Source organism: Lipotes vexillifer, unplaced genomic scaffold, assembly GCF_000442215.2.
Source record: "Lipotes vexillifer unplaced genomic scaffold, Lipotes_vexillifer_v1.1 scaffold382, whole genome shotgun sequence".
NCBI classification, from domain to species: Eukaryota; Metazoa; Chordata; class Mammalia; order Artiodactyla; family Lipotidae; genus Lipotes; species Lipotes vexillifer.
This window is the reverse complement of record NW_006780611.1, coordinates 10,680,793-10,701,915: the sequence shown is the minus strand read 5'-3', so window position 1 is coordinate 10,701,915 and position 21,123 is coordinate 10,680,793. Positions and strand designations below refer to the sequence as shown.

Genomic DNA, 21,123 nt, shown 5'->3' with positions numbered 1-21,123 from the left:
CGTCTGCCCATCTGTATGGGGTGCTACATTCCTCAATCTAATTATCAAAACAGCTTTGCAAGGCAGATACAATCAATTCCACTTTATAGATGTAGACAGCAAGACTCAGAGAGGTTGAGCGGTTTGTCACGTAGCTAGTGTTTGGCAGAGGCTGGGTTCAAACCCTCTGCTGTTTAACTTTTTCTACTCAGTAGAACCGAATATGGTTTTTCCCATTTTTTTTTTCTCCTCAGATCCCATGGTTTCCAAGGTTTTTCTTGGTTTTTCCTGATCCTCCATCAGCCCTCCTCCCCAAACCTGCAGCTCCCCACGCTCAACTGGATGCCCTAGAAACCCCAGAGGGCTCCCAGCCCCCTTCCTTAGGAGAGTTCTGTTCAGGTACAGCGAGTGCTGAGGGCTTCCCCCGGCCATCAAGTCCTAGGTCCACTGCCTGACCCAAACCCCTCACATTATTCTTTCAGCCACTTGGTGCTCCTGGCTACGGGGAGACGCTGAGCCACACTCGGGCCCCAGCTGGCCTTCCAGCAGCCCTGATTACCCTGTGGCCCCCTCCCTACCCGTCCCTGCACACAGCTGGGGCCGTCTGTGGTGTGGAAACCTCCTAATTAACCGATAGATCAGTCTCGATGGTTGCGGAGCCACTCACTTCCTCCCTCACCGTAAGCCAATAACGTTTATTAGCTTCTGGCTGAGTCCTCCTGAGACCTTCGGCTTCCGTGTCTCTCCAGCACACCTCCCGGCTGCTGGGCACCCTGGGAAGACCCTCCCTGACAGTGGGCAGCTGCTGAGACCTCATCACTGCCTGCCACCTGCCACAGACCCAGGGGTCAGGACGGCAGTCAGCCTTCTCAGGGGGAGGTTGAGACGCAGCTGGGGAGCGACTGCTGCAAGGGCGCAGCACAGGGGCTGACACTGGTCCTGTGCTCTTTCTCCCACGTCTCTGCCAAGATGTCCCCGGCTGACTCAGGCTGCAGCAGTGGGAGTGTTTCCTGGAGGGCAGGGGGTGTGATGCTGCTGCTTCTGCAGCCCCCATTGTGGCCTCTGTCTCCCTGAGGCCATCACTCACACCTCGCCTGGCTCATCCGTGCCTCGTACCAGTACCAACGCCGGCAGGCAAGGGATATTACCTCTATTTTCAGAAGTGAAAACCGAGGCTCAAGGAGATGAGGTACTTGACCAAAGCCAAGTGGCAAATTCGAGACAGAGCCAGGATTCTAACTGGGCGAGAGGGATGGCTCTCAGGGCAGCCCAGGCAGCATCGGAAGAACATCTAAGAGCATCTGACAAGGTTTGCTACACAACAGTGGTGAGTGCCTGCAAAATACAAGTGGGGAACAAAATCTCCTGGGGTTGGCTTATGCTGTGGTTGGTCCAGTCACCCAGCTGGGGTCACCTCTGTGGGCATGGACAGGTGACCGACTGGGAACAGCCTACCTCTAGGATGGGCAGGAGACAATCGCCCAGCTGGGGAGTGACAGATCCAGGGCCTGAACCTGCATGAAACGCCAGGCCCAGGGGAGGGGTCGGTCAGTGGAAGCCCTCCACACACAGTGGCCTGGCAGAGGGACACTCATACAGCCCAGGCCCTTGGCTGGACCCCAAGGCCTCCTGCTTCTGAAGGGGTCTCTCTGGCCCATTGGAACCAGATAAAGAAGCCCAGACACCCCGACTAATGGAGGGCAGTACAGCCTGCCCAGGGTAGGCACACGGCCGGTATTTGATACCTGAGGACAGAGGTGCCAGGGAAGGAAAGACGTGACCCTCTCCTTTCTTCTTTCCTTTATCCCTCAAACGTTTGAGCGCCTGCCCTAAGCTAGCCCCTGAGAGGGAGTCAGAGACGGCGTGAATCTGGCCTGGTCTCTGCCTTCTAGGAGCTCTCAGTCTAGCTGGAGAGCCAAATACCAAAAGAAGAAAGGATAGCACTGTGTTATGGGGCCACAAGGGAAAAGTACACACAGTTTGAAAGGGCCCAGAGGAGGAAACTCCTGCCTTCCTGGGCAATCCAAGCAGGAGTCCCAGAGGAGATGACCTTTAATATGCATTTTCCTGGGAAGAGGTGGGAAGGGCCTGCCAGGTGGAGCAACAGCTTGTGCCAAGGCAGGTACAGGTGGGAGCAGTAAGCGGGCTTGTGTAGCTGAAGCAGGGCGGGGTGGGGCCTGGGGAGCCCGGGAGGGTGGGTGCAGTGAGATCACGTGTGTCTCCTGGGCTAGCCGGGGGGCAGGAACTTCATCCTTCAGGCAGGCAGTGATGCCATTGAGGGTTTTCAGGAGGGTAGGTGCCCTAGGGTTGCTGTGTACAGGCTGGGTTGGAGGTGCCAGGTTGGCAGCAAGTAGTCCAATCCAGAGGCTGCTCTGTGAACCCTGGGCCAGGAAAGCTTCCACCAAGGGCCGGGTCTAGGACTAGGAGATTATTTTTGCCACGGCTTTGGCAGGAAGATTGATGGCCTGCTGCTGGGCTTGGGCTCGGCCCCTGAGGTTCCTGGGTCTGCTTCAGGGGGCTCATGAAATGCTTGGAAGAGCAGATGGTTGTAATCCTTTGGTGGAGAGAGCCGAGTCCTGCAGGGCCGGAGGCGGGCAATGGGGGCTGGGGTAGAGGCTGAGCGAGCCCTGGCTGCTGCCTCATGGAGAATCCACCTGACCTGAGCCTCCCGCAGGGTCTCAGGCCAGGCTCAGGGCAGCCTGGAGGTCCCAGGGAGGAGCTCCTCTTAGTTGGGGGAGATTTGAATTCTGCAGCCCTCTCACGCTCCTGTTTGTGCAGACCTCTTAGGGATGGGCCTGCAACATTCATGTCTGAACACCTACTGAGTACAGAGTTCTCCTGCAGGAAAGAAAGACAGAAGCACAGGGGATTGTGGGAGCCCAGAGGAGGGCCCTAACGAGCTTGGGGAGGCAGAGAAGACTTCCTGGAGGAGCTGATGCCCAAGCCAAGTCCTGAAGTGGGAGTTAGGACAGATGGGGAAAGGAGAGATGGGAGAATACACACACAGGCCACCTGGGGTCCTCTACCTGCAGTCTGGCACAGCACGACGAGCCGAGGGCCTGGGACAGGGTACGCGGGAGCCCCAGCAGGAAGTGAGGTGGCAGAGGTGGGGGGGGGGCAGCCGCAAAGGATTCTGTACATCCTGTCTGAAACCGAGACTGTACCTTGTCCTGAGGGCAATGGGGAGCCACGAAAAGGTTTTAAGCGAAAGAGTGACCTGATCAGATGTACTCTTTAGGGAACTCTTTCTGGCTGCAAGGCAGGCTTTTCCCAGGGAGCGAAAGCAGAATGAGACTGGGGGCAGGGAGACCAGTTAGGAGGCTGGTGTGAGAATCCAGAGAGATGAAGACATCCACGGCTCCGGCAGCGGGTGGGGAGACGTGGACAGACGGGACAAACCCATACGAGGTGCAGCTGTCGGGACTAAATGGTGATTAACTGTTGTGGGGTAAGCGGTGTCCCAGATGACACCCAGCCTCTGGCTTGGGCTCCTGGGGGTGGCAGTGGGGGTGATGTGGGCAAAGGTCTGGGACGGGAGATGCTGAGCTCAGTTGGAACACGTTGCGATCAGGGGCCTGGGGGACACGACGGGGGTGTCCATGGGGCGGTGGTGTACTGGGCACCTGCTGTATTTCAGGCCTTGCACTTGGCTCTGGAAGTTGTGTCTCATCTGCCTTAGAGTTTTGAAGATGGAGCAACTGAGGCTCAGAGAGATTAAGTAACCTGCCCAAGATCACACAGCTAGCCCCAAACAGCTGGGGTCTAAATCAGGTTGGTCTGATTTCAGTTCCACGGTCTTTAGGGAGGAGAAGGGGCAGGTAGGAATGTTTGGAAGGGGAGGGAGGAACCTGAACGTGCAAAGGTGACCTCCACCCACAGCCATCCGCCCTGTGTAGCAAGCGTGGCCAAGGGTGAAACTCAGCCCCGGGGAGGGTGGGCGAGCTGCGGGCCCCGGTACAGCCGCGTTATCCAGCGCCTCTCCCTGCCTCAGGCCGACGGGAACAGCACCAGCTATCAACTTCGAGCGGTGAACCTGGGGACATAAATACCAATTAACCACCCCGAGGTTTCCTATTAATGAACATCAGTCCTCAGCGCTGATGCAGGGCTCATTTGCGAGTCGCCGGCTCGATCCAAGACGGCATGAGGCCAGAGGGACACGCTGTGCAGGGGTGGAATTGTTTCTGGCTTAAGAGGACAAGATTGATTTATTGAGGCGTCTGCTTGGTGCCACCTTGCTTTAGAGGCCTGGGCTCTGTGTAGGGGTGAGACTGAAGCAGGAGGAAGGAGGGTGAGGAGGGGTTGAGGGGCAAGGGGTGCCAGCCAGGAGCTCCTGGGGGTGCTTTGGACGGCTGTGGCGCTGGGGAGGGTGCTGGACTGGGCATCTGGTGGACCTGCCAGGTCAACTCAGAGAGGTGACATGGTGCAGGGGCTCAAGGCACGGGCTGTGAGCCACATCGTTGGGTTTGAATCCTGGCTCCTGCACTTCGTAGCTGACCTCTCTGTTCCTCAGGACGCGTAGAACTGAGCCATCTCAGCCAGGCTGCATTCTAGGCACACTGCCTCGGGCTGCTCCCTGGTGCTGTCAGCTATATGGAAGGTTTCAAGGGCTCTCCCGGGCGGACCCTTGCCTCCAGCAAAAACCCTCACAGTCTGGGAATTCCCTGGCCGCCCAGTGGTTAGGACTCCAAGCATCCACTGCCAGGGGCCCGGGTTCGATCCCTGGTTGGGGAACTAAGATCCTGCAAGCCACGTGGTGTGGCCCAAAAAAAAAACCCAAACCCTCACAATCCAACTGGGGAGGCGCGACTCACCTGTCTGCGCCCCATGCTGCTGGCCAAGTGCTTATATAACACGTGCCATCCTCCCCAGCCTTCAAAGCGGGAGAAAGTCACCAGGCTGGCGTGGACCGGTCACAGAGACAAGGGACCACTCTGGCCCCTGGTCTGGGGCTTCAGGTAAGACTCCTTTGCTTCCCTGAGCCTGTTTCCTTAACTGTAAAGTGAACTGATCATATCTCCTTGCAGGCACCAAGGTCGCGGAGTTAGCTTGAGAGCCAGCATCAGGGGGTCTGGGCTAATTCACTTTGGGCCCTATTGCTGGGGGGAGCCAGGGACTTTGTTGGGATTATCCAGGCAACAACCAGTCCAACTTCCTGACCTCCTAACCCTGCCCTGGGCTCAGCATCTGAAGCAATCTGGGGAGCTGGTGGGGCTTTTACCCGGAGCTCATGGTGCCTGCTCTGGGTAAGGATGCATTTGATCTCCAGGGTGGAGGTGACAGCTTGCCTCACCTGCTTTCTGTCGCCAGGGCAAATCTTCAGACCTCAGGATCTCCACAGCCTGGTCTCACCCCTCTCTCTGGCCAGCCCCTCACGCTCCCGGGCCCTTTTTTCCAGGCCATCTCCCAGCCCCAAAGCCAGCTTGTGCCTGTCCATCCGCCAGGCCTGGCTCATGCCGCTCCCAGCTCTCCCACCACCTCAGAAGGCCTGCAATAGTTTGGGCAGCCACCAGAGATCAGCAAAGACCATTCCAGACCCAGCTCAGTCCCGTCACCTCATACTGTCCTCTCTCTCCTCCAGGTGACCAGGTGCAGGCCTTGTCCACCGAGCACACTGTGCCATGTGCTCAGTGAGGAAAGGGCCCACCCCTCCCTGCACGGGGACACAGACATTCATTCGGTAAGGTCCATCGGTTTCTACTGTGTCTCAGGAGCACTGGGGACATTGGCACTTTGGGAACCTTGGCAGAGATTCCTGGGCTGGGCTGGGTCCTGCGCTGCTGTCTGACCTCAAGCGAGTTACTCTCTGCCTGAGCCTCAATCTTCTGCATCTATAAAATAGTGGGAGCAAGGGCATTGGCTACCCTTTTGGCTACAAACACTAAATCAAAGGGCTTGTGTAAAGGGCCTGCTGGCACACAGTAGGAGCTCAACAAATGTTGTCGCCCTCAGTTTTAGGAAACTCTGCTTCTGAGAAAGCTGTGGTGGAAACAGCACGAGCTTTGGGGGTGGGTCCAGGGTCCAGCCCAGCTGCCTGGTTGGGTCACCCTGGCAAACCTGCATTTTCTTACCCGTCCAAAGCACCAGCAAGGCCAGTTATCTCACAGCATGGTTGGGAGAAGTTGTGAATATTCCCCAAGCATTACCACCGTCTGCCACGGGCAAAGGCAGGGATTTTATTTTGTTTTTGTTCCCTGTTGCATTCCTACCTGGAACATTGCCGAGCACATGGCAAGTGCTTGATAGGTATTTCCAACGTGAATGAAATGGGAGGTATAATGCAAAGGACCCTCCCCAGCCAGTGAAATCAGCAAACAGGATTTCTTCTTACTGCCCCCCCCCAACCCCCCGGCCCCCTCCCTGCTCCCCCCACCAACTCGGTAGCTCCCAGAGCAGCTAGTAACAGAGCTAACTCCCGTGTGGGCAGCCTCTGTCCAGTTCTCCATCCTGCCCTGCTCAGCCCAGTCTGCTCAGGGCCAACTTGTGTGTTTTCTGACTCACCCTAATGTCTGAGGCTGACTTTAACTGGCTGGATCTTCAGAGAGATTTGGGATTGCAGGAAAAATCTTGGCCGGAAAAGGATCGAGGCAGATTGGCTAGCTGCCTGGCCGTCTGGCAAGTGTCTGATGGCTGGCCCATAAGCCACCTTCATCCGTCAAGCCTTTTGTTCACTGTCAGTATGGCCAGGGTGGGGCTCTTAATGGCCCCCTCGCTTGCCCCAGTGGTCATTCTCCTAGATACATGGCTACAGGGCCAGGGATGGGTGGGTGGGGCACCACAGGGATGGAGGATGCTGCAGGGAGGCGCCCCACTTGCCAGGTGGGGATGCCTTGGTCCAGGCCAAGGAATTGTTAGGGGTTAGCCCGTGAGTCTCCGAGGCAGGTTAGTTATCTTAGAAATGCGCAGTCATCTCAGGGCAATTTCACAAAGTCTCAGCACGCCCCACCTCCTTCAGCTCTGCCAATAGAAAGCAGGCTGCCCTAGGGGATAACGGGTCCCAGAAGTGCCCAGGCAGTCCCCAGGATGCCCTGGGCAGGCTTCTCACCTATCTGCTCCCAAAGTTCTGCAGCAAGAGATCCTAACCTCTTCTGAGTGTGGACCCTGCTCAGAATAAAAGCTATAGACCCTTTTATCAGTACATGCATACTCTTCACACAAAATCTTCCATCGTTTCAGGGGGTTCATAGCTCTCTAATGGCCCACTAATTGAACCCCTTAGACCTGAGGTTGAGAAACCTTGCCTCAAGGCTCTTTAGGGTCATCAGCCCCGGAGGTGTGCTGGAGGGAGGCCCAGAGAAGCAAGCTCACCGACTTTGAGGTCCCTTCCCTCCCATCCTGCTTCTCCTCTGCCCCGGGCTCTTCCCTGCTCAGCCCCACCCCTGGGGCCAGGGGCAAAGAGGGGCTGTGTCCAGGCACAGGCCCCAGCAGAGCCCCCAGAGGAGGGCAAGCTCTAACGTGCCCCCTGGGCCTGAGTGGGCAGGCTCACCTGAGGGGGTTAATCACGTGGGCAAGAAGGAAAGGAGAAAGGCCGCCCCGCCCATCCACCTGTCCCACTCACAGGTCGCTCCTCACCTTACTCTGGCACATGGCCAGCCCGCAGCCACCCTGCTCACGGCAGCAGCAGCTTGTGTTGCATCGACACACTTTACTGCCTCCTCTCTCCCCAGTCTTGGGGAGGGTACCTTCCCCAACCCTGGCGACCTGGTGGGGCTTGCAGCCTCCCCTCTCCCAGGGTCCTGGAGGCAGCCCGGGGCCTGTACCTCAGCCCCACAGAGAGACCCTTTTTTTCCTTAGGGTCTGGGGAACAGCTGGGTCCCATGAGTTCAGTTCAGGTCTGATCGAGCTGGGATTTGGGAGACAAGCTCCCCTCCTCTGAAAAGCAGCCAGGATTCCAACTGGGTGAGAGGGAAGGTGGGGCAGAGCCAGAGCAGACAGGGACTGCCTATCTGGAAAAAGTCTGTCTTTACTCTGCAGTCCCTGGGAGAGGGCTGGGCACAGCAGGCCCTCCCTTCAGGCTTCCTGCTGTGGCAGATCCCTTCCAGGAGGGGGCGCCGCCTTCGGCGTGTTCGAGCCCCAAGGGGAATAATGTCTGCTCCTGTCGGGGCAGAAGTGGCAGCGGAGGGGGGGTGGCAGGGTGGGGCTTCTTTGCAATGAATTTTTGGGCCTTCAAACAACACAAATTTATTCTCTAACGGTTCTGGCAGTCAGAATCTGAGATCTCTCTGGGCTAAAGTCAAGGTGTCGGCAGGCTGGTCCCTTCTGGAAGCTCTGAAGGGAGAATCCACTTCCTCGCCTTTTCCAGCTTCTGGAGGCCGCCTGCATTCCTTGGCTTGTGACCCCTTCCTCGAGTTACTCCGATTTCTTGCTTCCGTCACCACATCTCCTGCTTCCTCTCTGAGCTCCTGCTTCCCTCTAATAAGGATCCGTGTGATTATATCAGGCCCGCCTGGATAATCCAGGACAGCCTCCTTGTCTAAAGACCCTTAACTTAATAACAGCTGCAAAGTTCCTTTTGTCATTTAAGGTAATGTTCACAGGTTCCTGGGATTAGTACATGGCCATCCTGGGGGCCACTCCTCCACCTACTACAACTAGGCTGCAGAATGGCGACACCCTCCTGGTGTTTCAATGATTGGGAGAAAAAAGACTGGGGATTACCTGCTTTGGATTCAGCCGGGCCCTTCCTAACCTTGTATTTCTAAGGTCTAGGCTTCACCAACCCCCTCCTTCCAACCAGAGAAACTCACTGCCATGTCTCCGTGAAAGTCCGGTGACAAGCCTAAATCTAAGTGCTGGTGAGAGGTGCGGGGCCAGCCCAGAATCCCCCTAGGCCAGAGGGTGCCTGCCCTAAGCCAAATCCTGCTGGCCACGACGAGCCCACGGTTGGAGACACAGAGAAGGGTCTGGGGCCTGCCGAGGGTGCCAGGGAGGCCATGGGACGAGTGAGGCCTGCTAGGATAGCGCGTCGGCCAGAGCTGAGTGAGGCGTGGCTGCGGCGCCGTGGGAGCCGAAGGAAGACGCTGTGGGCTGTGGTCCCGGCCTCCAGGGACGATGGAGACCGCGGCTGGGAGTGGCACTGAGGTCAGTGAGAGAACATCTCTGCCTCGCAGCAGCTGGGGGCGAGGCCCTCAGCAGACAGAGTCCCAGGCACTGGGCTTTTCCTTTGTAATGAGAGGGCAGTGGGGCGGGCGAGAGCGGCGGAGCGGGGCGGCAGGGAGCCTCTCTGCTACCTCTTCTCCGTGTTCTGCATCTGCAAGCTGAGGGAGGTGAAGCTGGCCAGCAGGTCGGTCACTTCATCCACCTGCGGGATGAAACCGAGGCTCTGTTATGGGGTGCCCCCGGGTCCCCCCAGCAGCACCACAGACACTGTCTCTCCCCGCAGGGCATGTGGTGGCTTCACCATGACTAGGGAGCTGCTGTCCGAGGCTGAATCCTTGCTGCCAGGTGGTCTCAGACCGCCCCAGAGAGAAGGGCCAGGGCAGCTTCAAAGGAAGTGGACAGAGGTTCTGAGGTCCACAGTGGGCGACAGGCCCGCAGCCAAGCCTTTCTCCCGCGTCAGAGCAGGGGTGGGCTGGCCCTGAGGCTCCGGCCAGGGCCTGGGTCTGGACCTGCAGCTGCGGCTCACCTGCTCTTTGGTGCTTGTCATCTGGAGGCGGGTGCAGAGGTCATCCAGCCGCTCCCGCTGCTCGTGCCGCCCCAGGCGCTCCAGGTACTCCCTCAGCATCTGGATGATCTGAAACCAGAGGGTGGGCTGAGGGTGTGCTGGGAGGCACAGAGCGGCCTGATGCTGCTGCCGAGGGGCACAGTGGAACAGGTGCCAGCTGGGGTCCGCGTGAAGCCACCCAGAAGCCCTGGTGCCGGAGGCGGGCGTGTCTGTGGTTCGGGCAGCACCTGCCCAGGGTTTGCTCGGGGCCGCAGGCTCAGCTGAGGGGGGCACTCACCTGCTTTACCTCCAGCCGCACGGCCTCCAGGCACTGGGAGTGGCCTTCCTGCAGGATGTTGAGCTTCGACTTGGCCAGGTGCAGGGGCGTGCGGCCCGCTCGGTCCAGGGCATCTACCCGGGCCCCTGTGGGTGCAGGCAGAGGTGAGCATGCTGGGGGTGCGGGGGAGAGAGCAGGGAGAAGGGGAGGGGACCACTCACCTCCTCGCAGCAGTGTGGTGATGACAGGGACGTGGTTGGTGCAGGCCGCTGAGGGAGAAGAACAGGGACTGAGAGTCCAGGGCCACTGGGGCTTGGCCCGGGCGCCCACCAGAGGAGCAGGACTGTCTCTGAGGGTCCCGGTGCCAGGTCACGCCCCCTGAGAAGGCATCACCAAGGCAGCAACTGGGAGGGACTCGGTGATCAAATCCGACTCCCTCCCTGTACAGCTGGGGAAACTGAGGCTTGGAGACGGGACCTGCCTCACCGTGAGCCACAGAGTGAGTCAGCCGCAAGGCGGGAACCTCCCCTAACAGAGCTGCTGCTGAGTCAGTTCAGGTTGTAAAATCAGCTCTGCTCAGGGCACAGCCAACTAGTGATGGATGGGGACAGCCATGGGACACAGCCCAAGGGGAGTGTGGCCCTGGGGGCTCAGGCTCTTCCCAGATGATACCAGAGCCTGCTGGGAGCCTGCAGGACCCCAGGCTCTCCATCAGCGGAGCCTGTCTGTGTTGCAGAGAAGGGTGTCTTGGCAGCTTGCCAGGCACTTACCCAGGTGCAGTGGTGTGTTCCCCAGCCCATCTCGCTGATTGGGGTCGGCTCCATGGTCCAGAAGCAGCTGCACTGGAAACAGGAAAACCCAAGAGGAGCTGTTGGGGGCTTCTATGAGCAGCACCCTACCCCCCACCCATAACCTAACTAAAGAGGCTCACTCAAAGTGGGGAACACTGAAAGCTGACACAGTCCCCCATGCTGTTTCATTCACTCACTCACTGGCTCATTCGCCCCTAAGGCTCATGTGCAGGACTCTAGGGCCAGGAACTGAGGATTCTGGGAGGGCCCCCTGGCCTATGCAGGTATTACGGGACTGAGACTCTAGGGGTTAAAGAAAGTTCTTCCAATAGCAGTGGCTGCTAGTGAAGGCTCTCAAGGGCATTTTCTGCTCCTTCCACAGCCAAGCACCATAGTGGGAATTAGGCCAATAGAAGATGCTGAGCACTCCCTCCTCACGAGTCTCTAGGTCACATCAGGGTGGGCTGTGGTATCACCAGGGCTCACCAGTAACCCAGATGGATGTGCAGGCAGACTAACTCATATGAGGAGGCCAATCTGAGCCTCACAACATATACAGAAACTAATTCAGGAGGGACCATGACCTAAATGTGAAAGCAACAGCCAGGCTTGTAGAAGAGAACAGGGGAATATCTTCATAACTGTGGGACAGGCCAAGACTTCCTAGACAGGTCACAAAAATACTAACCATAAAAAAGAAAAGATTCATAAATTGGAATCATTAAAATTAAGAACTTGTGGGACTTTCCTGGTGGCGCAGTGGATAAGAATCCGCTGCCAATGCAGGGCACACAGGTTCGATCCCTGGTTCAGAAGATTCCACATGCCGTGGAGCAACTAAGCCCGTGCGCCACAACTACTGAGCCTGCGAGCCACTACTACTGAAGCCCGTGCTCCTAGAGCCTGTGATCCGCAGCAAGAGAAACCACCGCAATGAGAAGCCTGTGCACTGCAACAAAGAGTAGCCCCCGCTCGTCACAACTAGAGAAAGCCCATGTGCAGCAACGAAGACCCAAGGCAGCCAAATATAAATAAATAAATAAATAAAAATAAAAAAAATTAAAATTAAGAACTTGTGTTCATCAAATGAGAAAATTCAGAGAACAAACAGGCAAGCTAAGAAAAAGTCATTTATATTTAATAAATGATTTATATCCAGAATATATAAAGAATTTCTACAAATCAATAAGAAAAAGATAGGCAACTTGTTAAAAAAAAAATGGACAAGAGACTTGAACAGATACTTCACAAAAGAGGATACAAAAATGGCCAATAAATACCTGAAGATGTGCTCAACGTTACTGACCATCAGGGAAACGCAAGTTAAACCACAAGGAGATACCACTATACTAGAAGGGCTAAAATTTAAAAGAGATAATACCAAGCATTGCCAAGGATGTGGGAAAATGTGGAACTCTCTCACAATGCTGGTGGGAGTGTATATTGGTAGAACCATCTTTGGGAAAAGTTCGGTAGTACACACTAGCTAAACATGTGTGTACCCCAGTGACCCAACAATTCTAACACAGATAAGTGCTTATATCCATCAAGTCACATGTACAAAAATGTTCCTAGCAGCTTTGCTCCTCCTAATAGTCTAGACCTGGAAAAAACACAAATGCCCATCAATAGTAGAACGGGTGAACTGTGGTCCGTCACATGATGAAACACCAGCCAGCAATGAGAGCAAAGAACTACCATTACTTACAGCCTTCTGGGATGAGTCTCAAGAATATAATTCCTTTTCTTGTTTTTTTGGCCGCGCAGCACGTGGGATCCTAGTTCCCCGACTAGGGATAGAACCCTCCCCCATGCATTGGAAGTGTAGAGTCTTAACCACTGGACCACCAAGGAAGTCCCTCAAGGATATAATTTTGAGTGAAAGAATTCCAGATACAAAAGAGTGCATATTCTGTGTTTCCATTTATGTGAAATTGAAAAACAGGCAAAACTAATCTATGGTGATCAAGGTCCACGCAGGGGTAAGGACTGGAAGGGGCATGAGGCAGGCTGCTGGGCGCTGAAAATATTCTATATTTTGATCCAGGAGGCGGTTACAGAAGTGTATATACACAGAAAGCTCACTGTTTATAAGTTATACCACGTCCAAAAAAAACTTATAAAAAAGGGGGGGCTGTCCCGCTGCTGCCCTTAGCACTGAGTAAATGTTGCCTGAACATCTTGAAGGACTGGTCCGACCTCAGAGGCAATCATATTCTTTCCCCAGGTGGACCCCTGGCCCGGTCTGGCAGTGCCAGTTCCACAGGCTAAAGGAGTGAGAGGGGCTGGGTCTTCCTTATATCCAGCACCCGGCTGAGCAGACAGCAGATCCTCCCCCAGCCCCTCTGAAGTGATGCTACTCGCCCAGCCTCCCTCCCTCACCCTCCCCAGGACTCACCAATCTGGTCATTGCCGTTGCAGGAGGCAAAGTGTAGGGCTGTGCGGCCCTTGTCGTCAGCTGCACAGGGATCCGCGCCATCTTCCAGCAGCTGCTGCACTGACACCACGAAGACAGAGGGAGCAAGTGGAGAGAGTGGCAGTGTTAGCCAGGCTACGGCCCCAGGGGATAGATGGGGATGCTCAGGGGCCCTTCCAGCCAAGGCATTGACAATGTTTGGGAGAGCCAGTCCCTCCTAGATGCGGGCCCCATGGGGGCCGCCATGACAAGGGACTTGTTCTCTTGAGGGCACAGCTGTTTGAGCTGGGTGCTCAAACTACGTGTCTAGGGATAAAACATCATAGAAGAATCTCGGCCCTCAGGGTCAGAAATTTGGGAGCCATGGAAATCTCCAGCATAGACTCTGGCCCCGCCCCTCTACCTGCATCTGGCTGCACATCCATTCCAGCTGGACACAGCCGAGCGAGCTGTGGGCTGATTCTTACTTTGCTCCCAGGAGGCAGCCCTTTAGAGTGGACAGAGCACAGGCTCTGCCACACAGACCAAGTCCCAGGCTAAACTAAGCAAAAAGGAAAGGAGTTCATTGCCAACAGCATGGGGCAGTGGGAAGGCCTAGATTTAGGCCCCCATTCACCAGCGAATGGGAGGAATCTCTGCCCTGCTAACCTCCGGAGTTGCTGTAATGAGAATAATGGATAAGAAATTCCTTCCTTGAAAAGTATAAAGCCATTATAAAATGTGAGGCATTATGTATTACACGTCCACGTCAACTGAAAGGCAGAAATTGCTGCCAAACATCATTTAGAGCAAGAAACAAAATGCTCTAGTAATCCCCCAGCAAACCTCTCAAGGACTTGAGTCCTTCCAAATGAAATCCAGATATCTCCTGCTTTGTGAATCTCTCTCATCTCCTCAAGCTGAGTGAGCTGCCCCCTCTCCTGCATCCCCATAGCGCCCTGTTCATCCTGCTACTCTCACATTAATATGCTGTGCTCTTTCAGAGTAACTACGACTGTAGTCGGAGCACCAGCCAGGCATCAGGTACCTGATTGCCAAACCCCTCAACCACTCAGCACAGTATCACGTCAATGGTACAGATCAGGAGACAGACTCCAGCCCAAACCAACAGGAGGCCAAGCTGGGATAGGAACCCAGGTTTCTCTGGCTCGAGAACTTACACCTCCCCAACTAAATATAGGACTTCAGTTTCCTCGGTTTTTTTTTTTTTTTTTTTAGAAGTGGTGTTGCTTTATACTCATCTTCTCCAACTATTCTGTAGGTTTTTTGTTTTGTTTCTTAATATCTTGGACCAAGATATGACTTGCCCTGCTCCACGAATGTTGCTGACTGACTGAATAAATGAACGAATGAAGGTGGTGGGAAAGGGTTATGAGAGTGGAGAAGGAGGAGGAGCTTCCAGTCACCTCCGCGTTCATCACCAAATGAGAGCCAGTATCCAAGAGATAAAGCAAAGCTAAAATAGTCAGTTCCAGTTTTGTGATTTGTGCAGCTACAGTCTTTATGGAAAGCACTTTAGCAACATCTATCAGAAGCCATCAAGATGGGCATATCCTTTGATGTAACACCACCATTCCTGGGAAATTATCTTAAAAATGAAAAACCAGTGTGCAAACATGTGACTGACTAAATAACTCTTGCTTTGTCCCTCTGAAGGCATTATGTGCATCCACTACAAATTGTGGTTATAACTGAGGCATGAAATTACAAGGTGATTTCTACTTTTTACTTTATAAGCTTCAAAAAACTTGTACAGCTACATATTCATTCTATAAATAGGAAAAAATAACACTTCCATTTTGAAAAAACAAATGGTTATGAAGACTATGAAAAATGTTTATGATACACAAAACATTATGTGGGCTACAAAATTGTGTATACAGCACAGTTTGCAAGCCCTTCAAGAAAATTCCTCTGCATAGGAAAAAGGACAGGAAGGATATTCACCAAAATATTAACAGAGATTCCTTTGCTGACATTAAGAATGTTTTTCATGAAGATTTTTCTAATTTTCAAAACATTTTAAATGCACATATTATTTTCACATTTAAAATTTTTTAAATGATTATGAATTCACAGAAAGGCACTTACGATTTAACAATAGCAGGGTATAAATTTTACATCCACTATAATTGCTAACCTATAGCAAAAAAACCAACAAACATCAACAAACAGAGAAAGATTAAACAAAATGCTAACCGAACAGGAAAAGGAATGAAGAGGCTAATCTACAGCCACTTTCGCTGTCAGAATCCTGCAAAAGCCTGGTAAATCTAAGAGCCACTTAGATTTAAAGATGGGTGTGTCACAGACCCTGAATGGAAAATTACAGCTTTTCCACCAAAATAATAAAACCACCACGTGGACACCTGATTCAAGATAAACTAGATGTGGAACTTCCCTGGTGGCACAAAGGCTAAGAATCCGCCTGCCAATGCAGGGGACACGGGTTCAAGCCCTGGACCAGGAAGATCCCACATGCCGCAGAGCAACTAAGCCCGTGCGCCACAACTACTGAGACGGCGCTCCAGAGCCCACGAGCCACAACTACTGAGCCCACGTGCCACAACTACTGAAGCCCACATGCCTAGGGCCCGTGCTCCACAACAAAGAGAAGCCACCACAATGAGAAGCCCTCGCACCACAACGAAGAGTAGCCCCTGCTCACCACAGCTAGAGAAAGCCCGTGCACAGCAACGAAGACCCAACACAGCCAAAACTAAATTAAAAAAAAAAAAAGATAAACTAGAATATAGCCAGTATTTTATAATAACTATAAATGGAGTATAACCTGTAAAAATTGTGAATCTCTATACTGTACACTTGTAACTTATATAATATTGTACATCAACTATGCTTCAATTTAAAAAAAGAGAGAGGGACTTCCGTGGTGGTCCAGTAGTTAAGAATCTGCCTTCTGATGCAGGGTACATGGGTTCGATCCCTGGTCAGGGAACTAAGATCCCACATGCCACAGGGCAACTAACCCGAGCGCCACAACTACTGAGCTCACGCGCCTCGACTAGAGAGCCTGCAGGCCGCAACCTACAGAGCCCACGTGCCGCAACCTACAGAGTCCATGTGCTCTGGAACCCGTGCATCACAACTACAGAGCCCACGTGCCCTGGAGCTTGCATGCCAAGACTACAGAAGAGAAAACCCACACGTTACAACTAGAGAGAAGCCCATGCGTCGCAACAAAAGATCCCGCATGCCTCAACTAAGACCCAACGCGGCCAAAAAACAAAAATTAATAAATCTATAAGTAAATAAATGTGAGAAAGAAAATAAACCCATTAAAAAAAAAAGATAAACTAGACTTTCTGTGAAACCGAAGTATAATTAAAATATTCTCTGGCCACACACTCAAGATATTAAAAAGAGAACACATCATCTTTCCTTGAAAAGCTATATAGGTTGCTACCCAAATATTCCACAATATTAAAGTTCATGGAAAAGAGATAAAAGTGGAGAGCGCTGAAAACCCCTCCAGTTTCCAGGCCTGCTCACTATGCTCTGCCAGGGATAAGGGACCCACTCTCGGCCTGTGTTTTAACGCCCAGCTCCCTGAGGGGAACGACCTTATCTCCGTGCTTGCTATAAACAGGCTCTTATCCCTCGGCTGACTTTGAAGATGAAGGTAGAAGACTAGAGTCAAGGAATGCGGGCGGCCTCAGAAGGTGGAAAAGGCAGGGAAACTGATCTCCCTTGAGCCTCCAGAAAGAAATACAGCCCTGCAGACACTTTGATTTCAGCCTGGTGAGACCTGTGTTAGACTTCCGACCTATAGGACTGTCTGATGATAAACTTGTGTTGTTTCACATTATCTTTGTGGTAATTTGTTACAGCAACCAAAGAAAACCCATATACCACTTTTCCCTGATTCACAGAAAGAATTAAGTCAGTGGATACAATTAAAATTTTTTTCCTATAGCTTGTCTTGTAGCTTTGATGCTGCTACTGCCCTGTCAGCTAGCAAATGGTGAAGAGCAACAACAAAAAACAAAGTGGTGTCCTGCTAGGAGCCTCTCCCATGCCTTTCAGATGTTCTGTCAACTAAAGTTTGAGAACCACTGACCCAACTACCACAAGGCCTCAGGGAGCAGTTGAAGGTGGTGGCTCTCCTGGCACTTCAAATTGACTATTCATTCCCATTAACCACAAGTTCCAAAAAGCTCCTACTCTGCGGCTGGGTGCCAGAGATACAAAAGCAGACATGGTCCCCACCACCATGGAGCCCACAGGGTGATAAACGCTATGACATCAGGAAGTACAGGGTGACAGGGAAGCATGGGAAGAGTGAGCATCTGAGCCAGACTTGTCATCTGCAAGATGACTGCAGTTATACAATAAGTACAGCGAGCCTGGTCCCAGGGGTGAGCCAGCAGAATTCAAGCACTGGTTTCCCAGATATTCGTTACCTGGATTTTTCCTTCCCCGACCAGACCAGGGAGCTGGACTCACTCTGCACACTCACCTGTCTCCACATCGTTGGCATTGGCTGAGTCCCTCAGCCTCTTCAGAGCTGTGAAGACAATAAGAGTGCCAGTTAAAAAAACAAACAAACCAGCAATGGCCATGATGAAGCAAAAAGTGATGGCTTCCTAGCTACCCACCACTCAGCCACAATAGCATCTAAAGAGAAAGAAAGGGGCCAGGATACAAGTGACACTACCCCGGGAACCAGGAGAAACCTGAAATGTGACACAGCTAGTGCAAAAGGCACATTTTGTAGCAAATCCTCCAAGGCCTTTGGAGCCAGATCTTGGCTCTGCCACTTGTCGGAGCTGGGTGACTGTGAACAAGTTAGTTAACCCCCTGGGCCTCAGGTCTATCACCTGCAAAACAAGGTTGAGCTCTTTCCTGACAGGCCGGAGTTGTTGCAAAGACCAAATGAGGTGATTTACATGGAAGCGCTCTGTCAGCTGGTTACACAGATAATCTTATATCCTCTTTCAAAACAGACCACTCCCAAATGACTTACTTAAGTTTGATGATTCCTATGGAGAAACTTTTTTCTCCATAATGACACTACCTGTATATTAGAGGATAATAGAAAGCAATGCCTTTATCATCAGAGAAATGGACAAAAATTGCAATTCATATATATAACGATTCCTTACATTCATACAGCACTTTCAAATTTTCATTTAATCTTCATAACACCACTAAGATATGAGTAGGTATTAAAGGGACCCTAAAAGTCCCCATTCTTAAAACTTTCAGGGTGTTGGTTTCCATGGCATCCATAAAATGTAAAAGACAATATGGCAGAAGTACCAGAGCAGGAGTTCTAATACCAGCATAGCCAATTTCTAGCTATGTGACTTAGAGCAAGACAATTTCTCTGAACCTCAGTTTCACCTTCAGTAAAATGGGAACAGTATCTGGATCTCAGTGAGTTATGACGAAGATCAGAAATGATCAGAAACCACCCAACAGTGTTTGGCACACAACAAAGTCAGAATAATAACTATATATTCCTTACCTTACTTAATAACTCTGGCAACATCCCTGTAAAGCATACCATACCCATTCTACAGATGAGAGAACTAAAGCTGAAAGGTTCTATAGTTTGCCTAAGACCTAAATGAGATAGAAAAGTCCAATCCAGGTCTGTGCATTTAAAGAAATAAGTTGGTAGGACTTGGCTCTGATATCATAATATTCTCCAGTATCCCATTTTTTATCTACAAATAAACACCTGGAGTCGGGAAAGGTTTCTATTCAGGAACTACCAAATGTGAAAAGCCACCGGGACTGGTTCTGAGCAGGAAGACTACTTTTTTTACACTCATGGTCCTTAGCAGCTATAATTCTACTATTGGTACCGAAAGTGGACTCAGGGGTCACTCCAGGTCCGTAACTCAGAGGTCGGAGGACACCATCCTGAACGGGCTGGGGAGATCAGGGCCCGATTCTCAGCCGAGGGCCAGCCCCGCCTCCCGCCGCGCTCCTCACCGTGCACCTCCTTGCCCGTGGGCCCGAGCCGGCGGTGGGGCCTGGCGGCGCGCCTCAGCCGTCCGGAGGGGATCTTACAGAGCAGCTCATCGCGGGGCTCCGCCTCCTGCTGCCACAGGACGTGAAGGTAGCGTAGCGGGGACTGGGCCCCGCCGGCCGCCCGGCCCGGGAGCCCCACGCCGCCGCCCAGCGCAGACCCGAAGTCGGCGAAGGAGAAGAGGCCCTCGGGGCCCGTCAGCGGCTCTGGCGCCACCGCGCACTCGCCATCCGAGCTCGAGCGGCCAGAGCGCGACTCTTCGTCCGCGCCCCCGGCGGCGGCTGCCATGGCAACGGCTCCGTGCTGGCCTGGCCGCGGGAGCCTCGTGCTTGAGGGACCTACCGACCCGCTTCCCTCCGCCCTAAGGCTCGCTGTCAGAGGACAAGCAGGCGGGCCTGGCCTGCAACCACGGCAACCGAACGGGGGGCGGGCTCGGGCCGGAAGCGGGGCAGTTCAGGACCAATGAAAACCCTTCCAGCCTAAACCCCACCCCCTATAGCCAATCGGGAGTAGTACGGGCCAGAGAACTTGGTTCGCTGCAGCGTGACTGACGGATATAAGAACCAATAATAAATTTGAGACACCCACGTCCTCGCCGTACGTCCCTAAGCGGAGCCAATAAAACAGCGGAGTTTAAGACACTTTTTTTCATCCCATTTCTCCCATCGGATCAAGGGAAAGATAACGGGCAGATGCCCTAGCCAATCATGTTAAGATGATTTGCATCCAATCACAAAGGAAAGTGAAGAAGCCAAAGGAAAGGGATTGAGAGATAAGAAAATGTGTAAATCAATGACCGTTAAAAAAAACAACAACAACGCAGAACTTCCCACAAATACAGAATGGATCCCGTTCGTTCTCTCGGTAACCCTGATTTACAAAGAATTCTATAATTCAACACCAGAGCGACCGATGCTTGAGTCCGAGAGCCAGTCACTGACCCAGGTAATTCTCTGTGCTAGGTCCTGGACGCAGAATCAGACTCGGTGCCTTCTGAGACGCTCAAGTGGGATGGGAGAAGTCAGAGCCGGAAGCGGAAGTGTTCCGCAAACAGCTGATGATGAACTTAGCAGCCCCTCCCAGGTGCACTGTTTTGTAGAATTTTCACAACCCTGAATCCCACAAACACTTCTATAAAGTGAGCAAGGAGGACCATCCCTATTTTATAGACGACGAGCTGAAACCAGAGAGATCACGGACTTGTTCATGGAGGCCCAGCTCTCCTGAGAGGAAGGCTGTGTCCAGGCAAAAGTTGTTCCTTGTCATTCAACGCAGTGAAAATATAATCTTGGGCTTCCCTGGTGGCGCAGTGGTTAAGAATTCGCCTGCCAATCCAGGAGACACAGGTTGGAGCCCTGGTCCGCGAAGATCCCACATGCCGCAGAGCAACTAAGCCCGTGCGCCACAACTACTGAGCCGGCGCTCTGGAGCCCGCGAGCAGCAACTACCGAAGCTCTTGCGCCTGGAGCTGGTGCTCCGCAGCAAGAGAAGCCACCGCAATGAGAAGCCCGCGCACCTCAACGAATAGTAGCCCCCCGCTCGCCACAACTAGATAAAACCCCGCGCAGCAGCGAAGACTCAACACAGCCAAAAATAAATAAAGAAAATTAGAAAAACAAAAAGAAAATGTAATCTTTCTCTGACAGTTGAAAAGCACTTTCAGATTTTGCAGTGTTCTCGGAACACCACTGTGAGGTTTATCATTGTAATGTATGGAGAAAGAAATAAACATTGAACGCGTACCATTTACCAAGTGCTTGATATGTATTTTACCATTTAGTGCTCCTTCACAAGAGTCTTAGCAGGTAGATATTATTATACCCACTTTGCAGATTAGGAAATTGTAGTCCCTAGATATCATATAAATTGTCCAGGGGTACGGGACTAGAAATTTGGAGGACTGGGATTTGAACCCAGAAAAGTCTTCTCTTTCCATCACGCTGATCTCTTTGATGAAGAGCCTACTGGAAATCTGCCTCCAGAAAATTTAAGTGACCTCTGGATATTTATATCTCACTC

General features: G+C 52.6%; 1 protein-coding gene across 1 annotated transcript; it reads right to left on the bottom strand.

The window, feature by feature from the left end:
- Positions 1-9,118: 9,118 nt before the first annotated feature.
- Positions 9,119-19,493, bottom strand: ANKRD54 (ankyrin repeat domain 54). The gene is made up of 8 exons (XM_007454042.1): positions 19,068-19,493; positions 17,584-17,631; positions 13,089-13,187; positions 10,670-10,741; positions 10,121-10,168; positions 9,921-10,045; positions 9,605-9,712; positions 9,119-9,280 (listed from the first exon to the last, which is right to left on the bottom strand). Exons 1-8 carry the CDS (start codon positions 19,390-19,392, stop codon positions 9,206-9,208), a joined length of 900 nt encoding a protein of 299 aa, XP_007454104.1. The 5' UTR covers positions 19,393-19,493; the 3' UTR covers positions 9,119-9,205.
- Positions 19,494-21,123: the final 1,630 nt, after the last annotated feature.

Excerpts from the sequence above, each read along its gene's own strand:
- ANKRD54 (XM_007454042.1), bottom strand. The coding sequence starts at position 19,392 with ATGGCAGCCGCCGCCGGGGGCGCGGACGAAGAGTCGCGCTCTGGCCGC. Across the intron at positions 10,169-10,669 it reads GAACACACCACTGCACCTGG|CGGCCTGCACCAACCACGTC; the intron begins GTAAGTGCCTGG and ends CTTCTCCCTCAG. Across the intron at positions 9,713-9,920 it reads TGCGGCTGGAGGTAAAGCAG|ATCATCCAGATGCTGAGGGA; the intron begins GTGAGTGCCCCC and ends CTCTGGTTTCAG.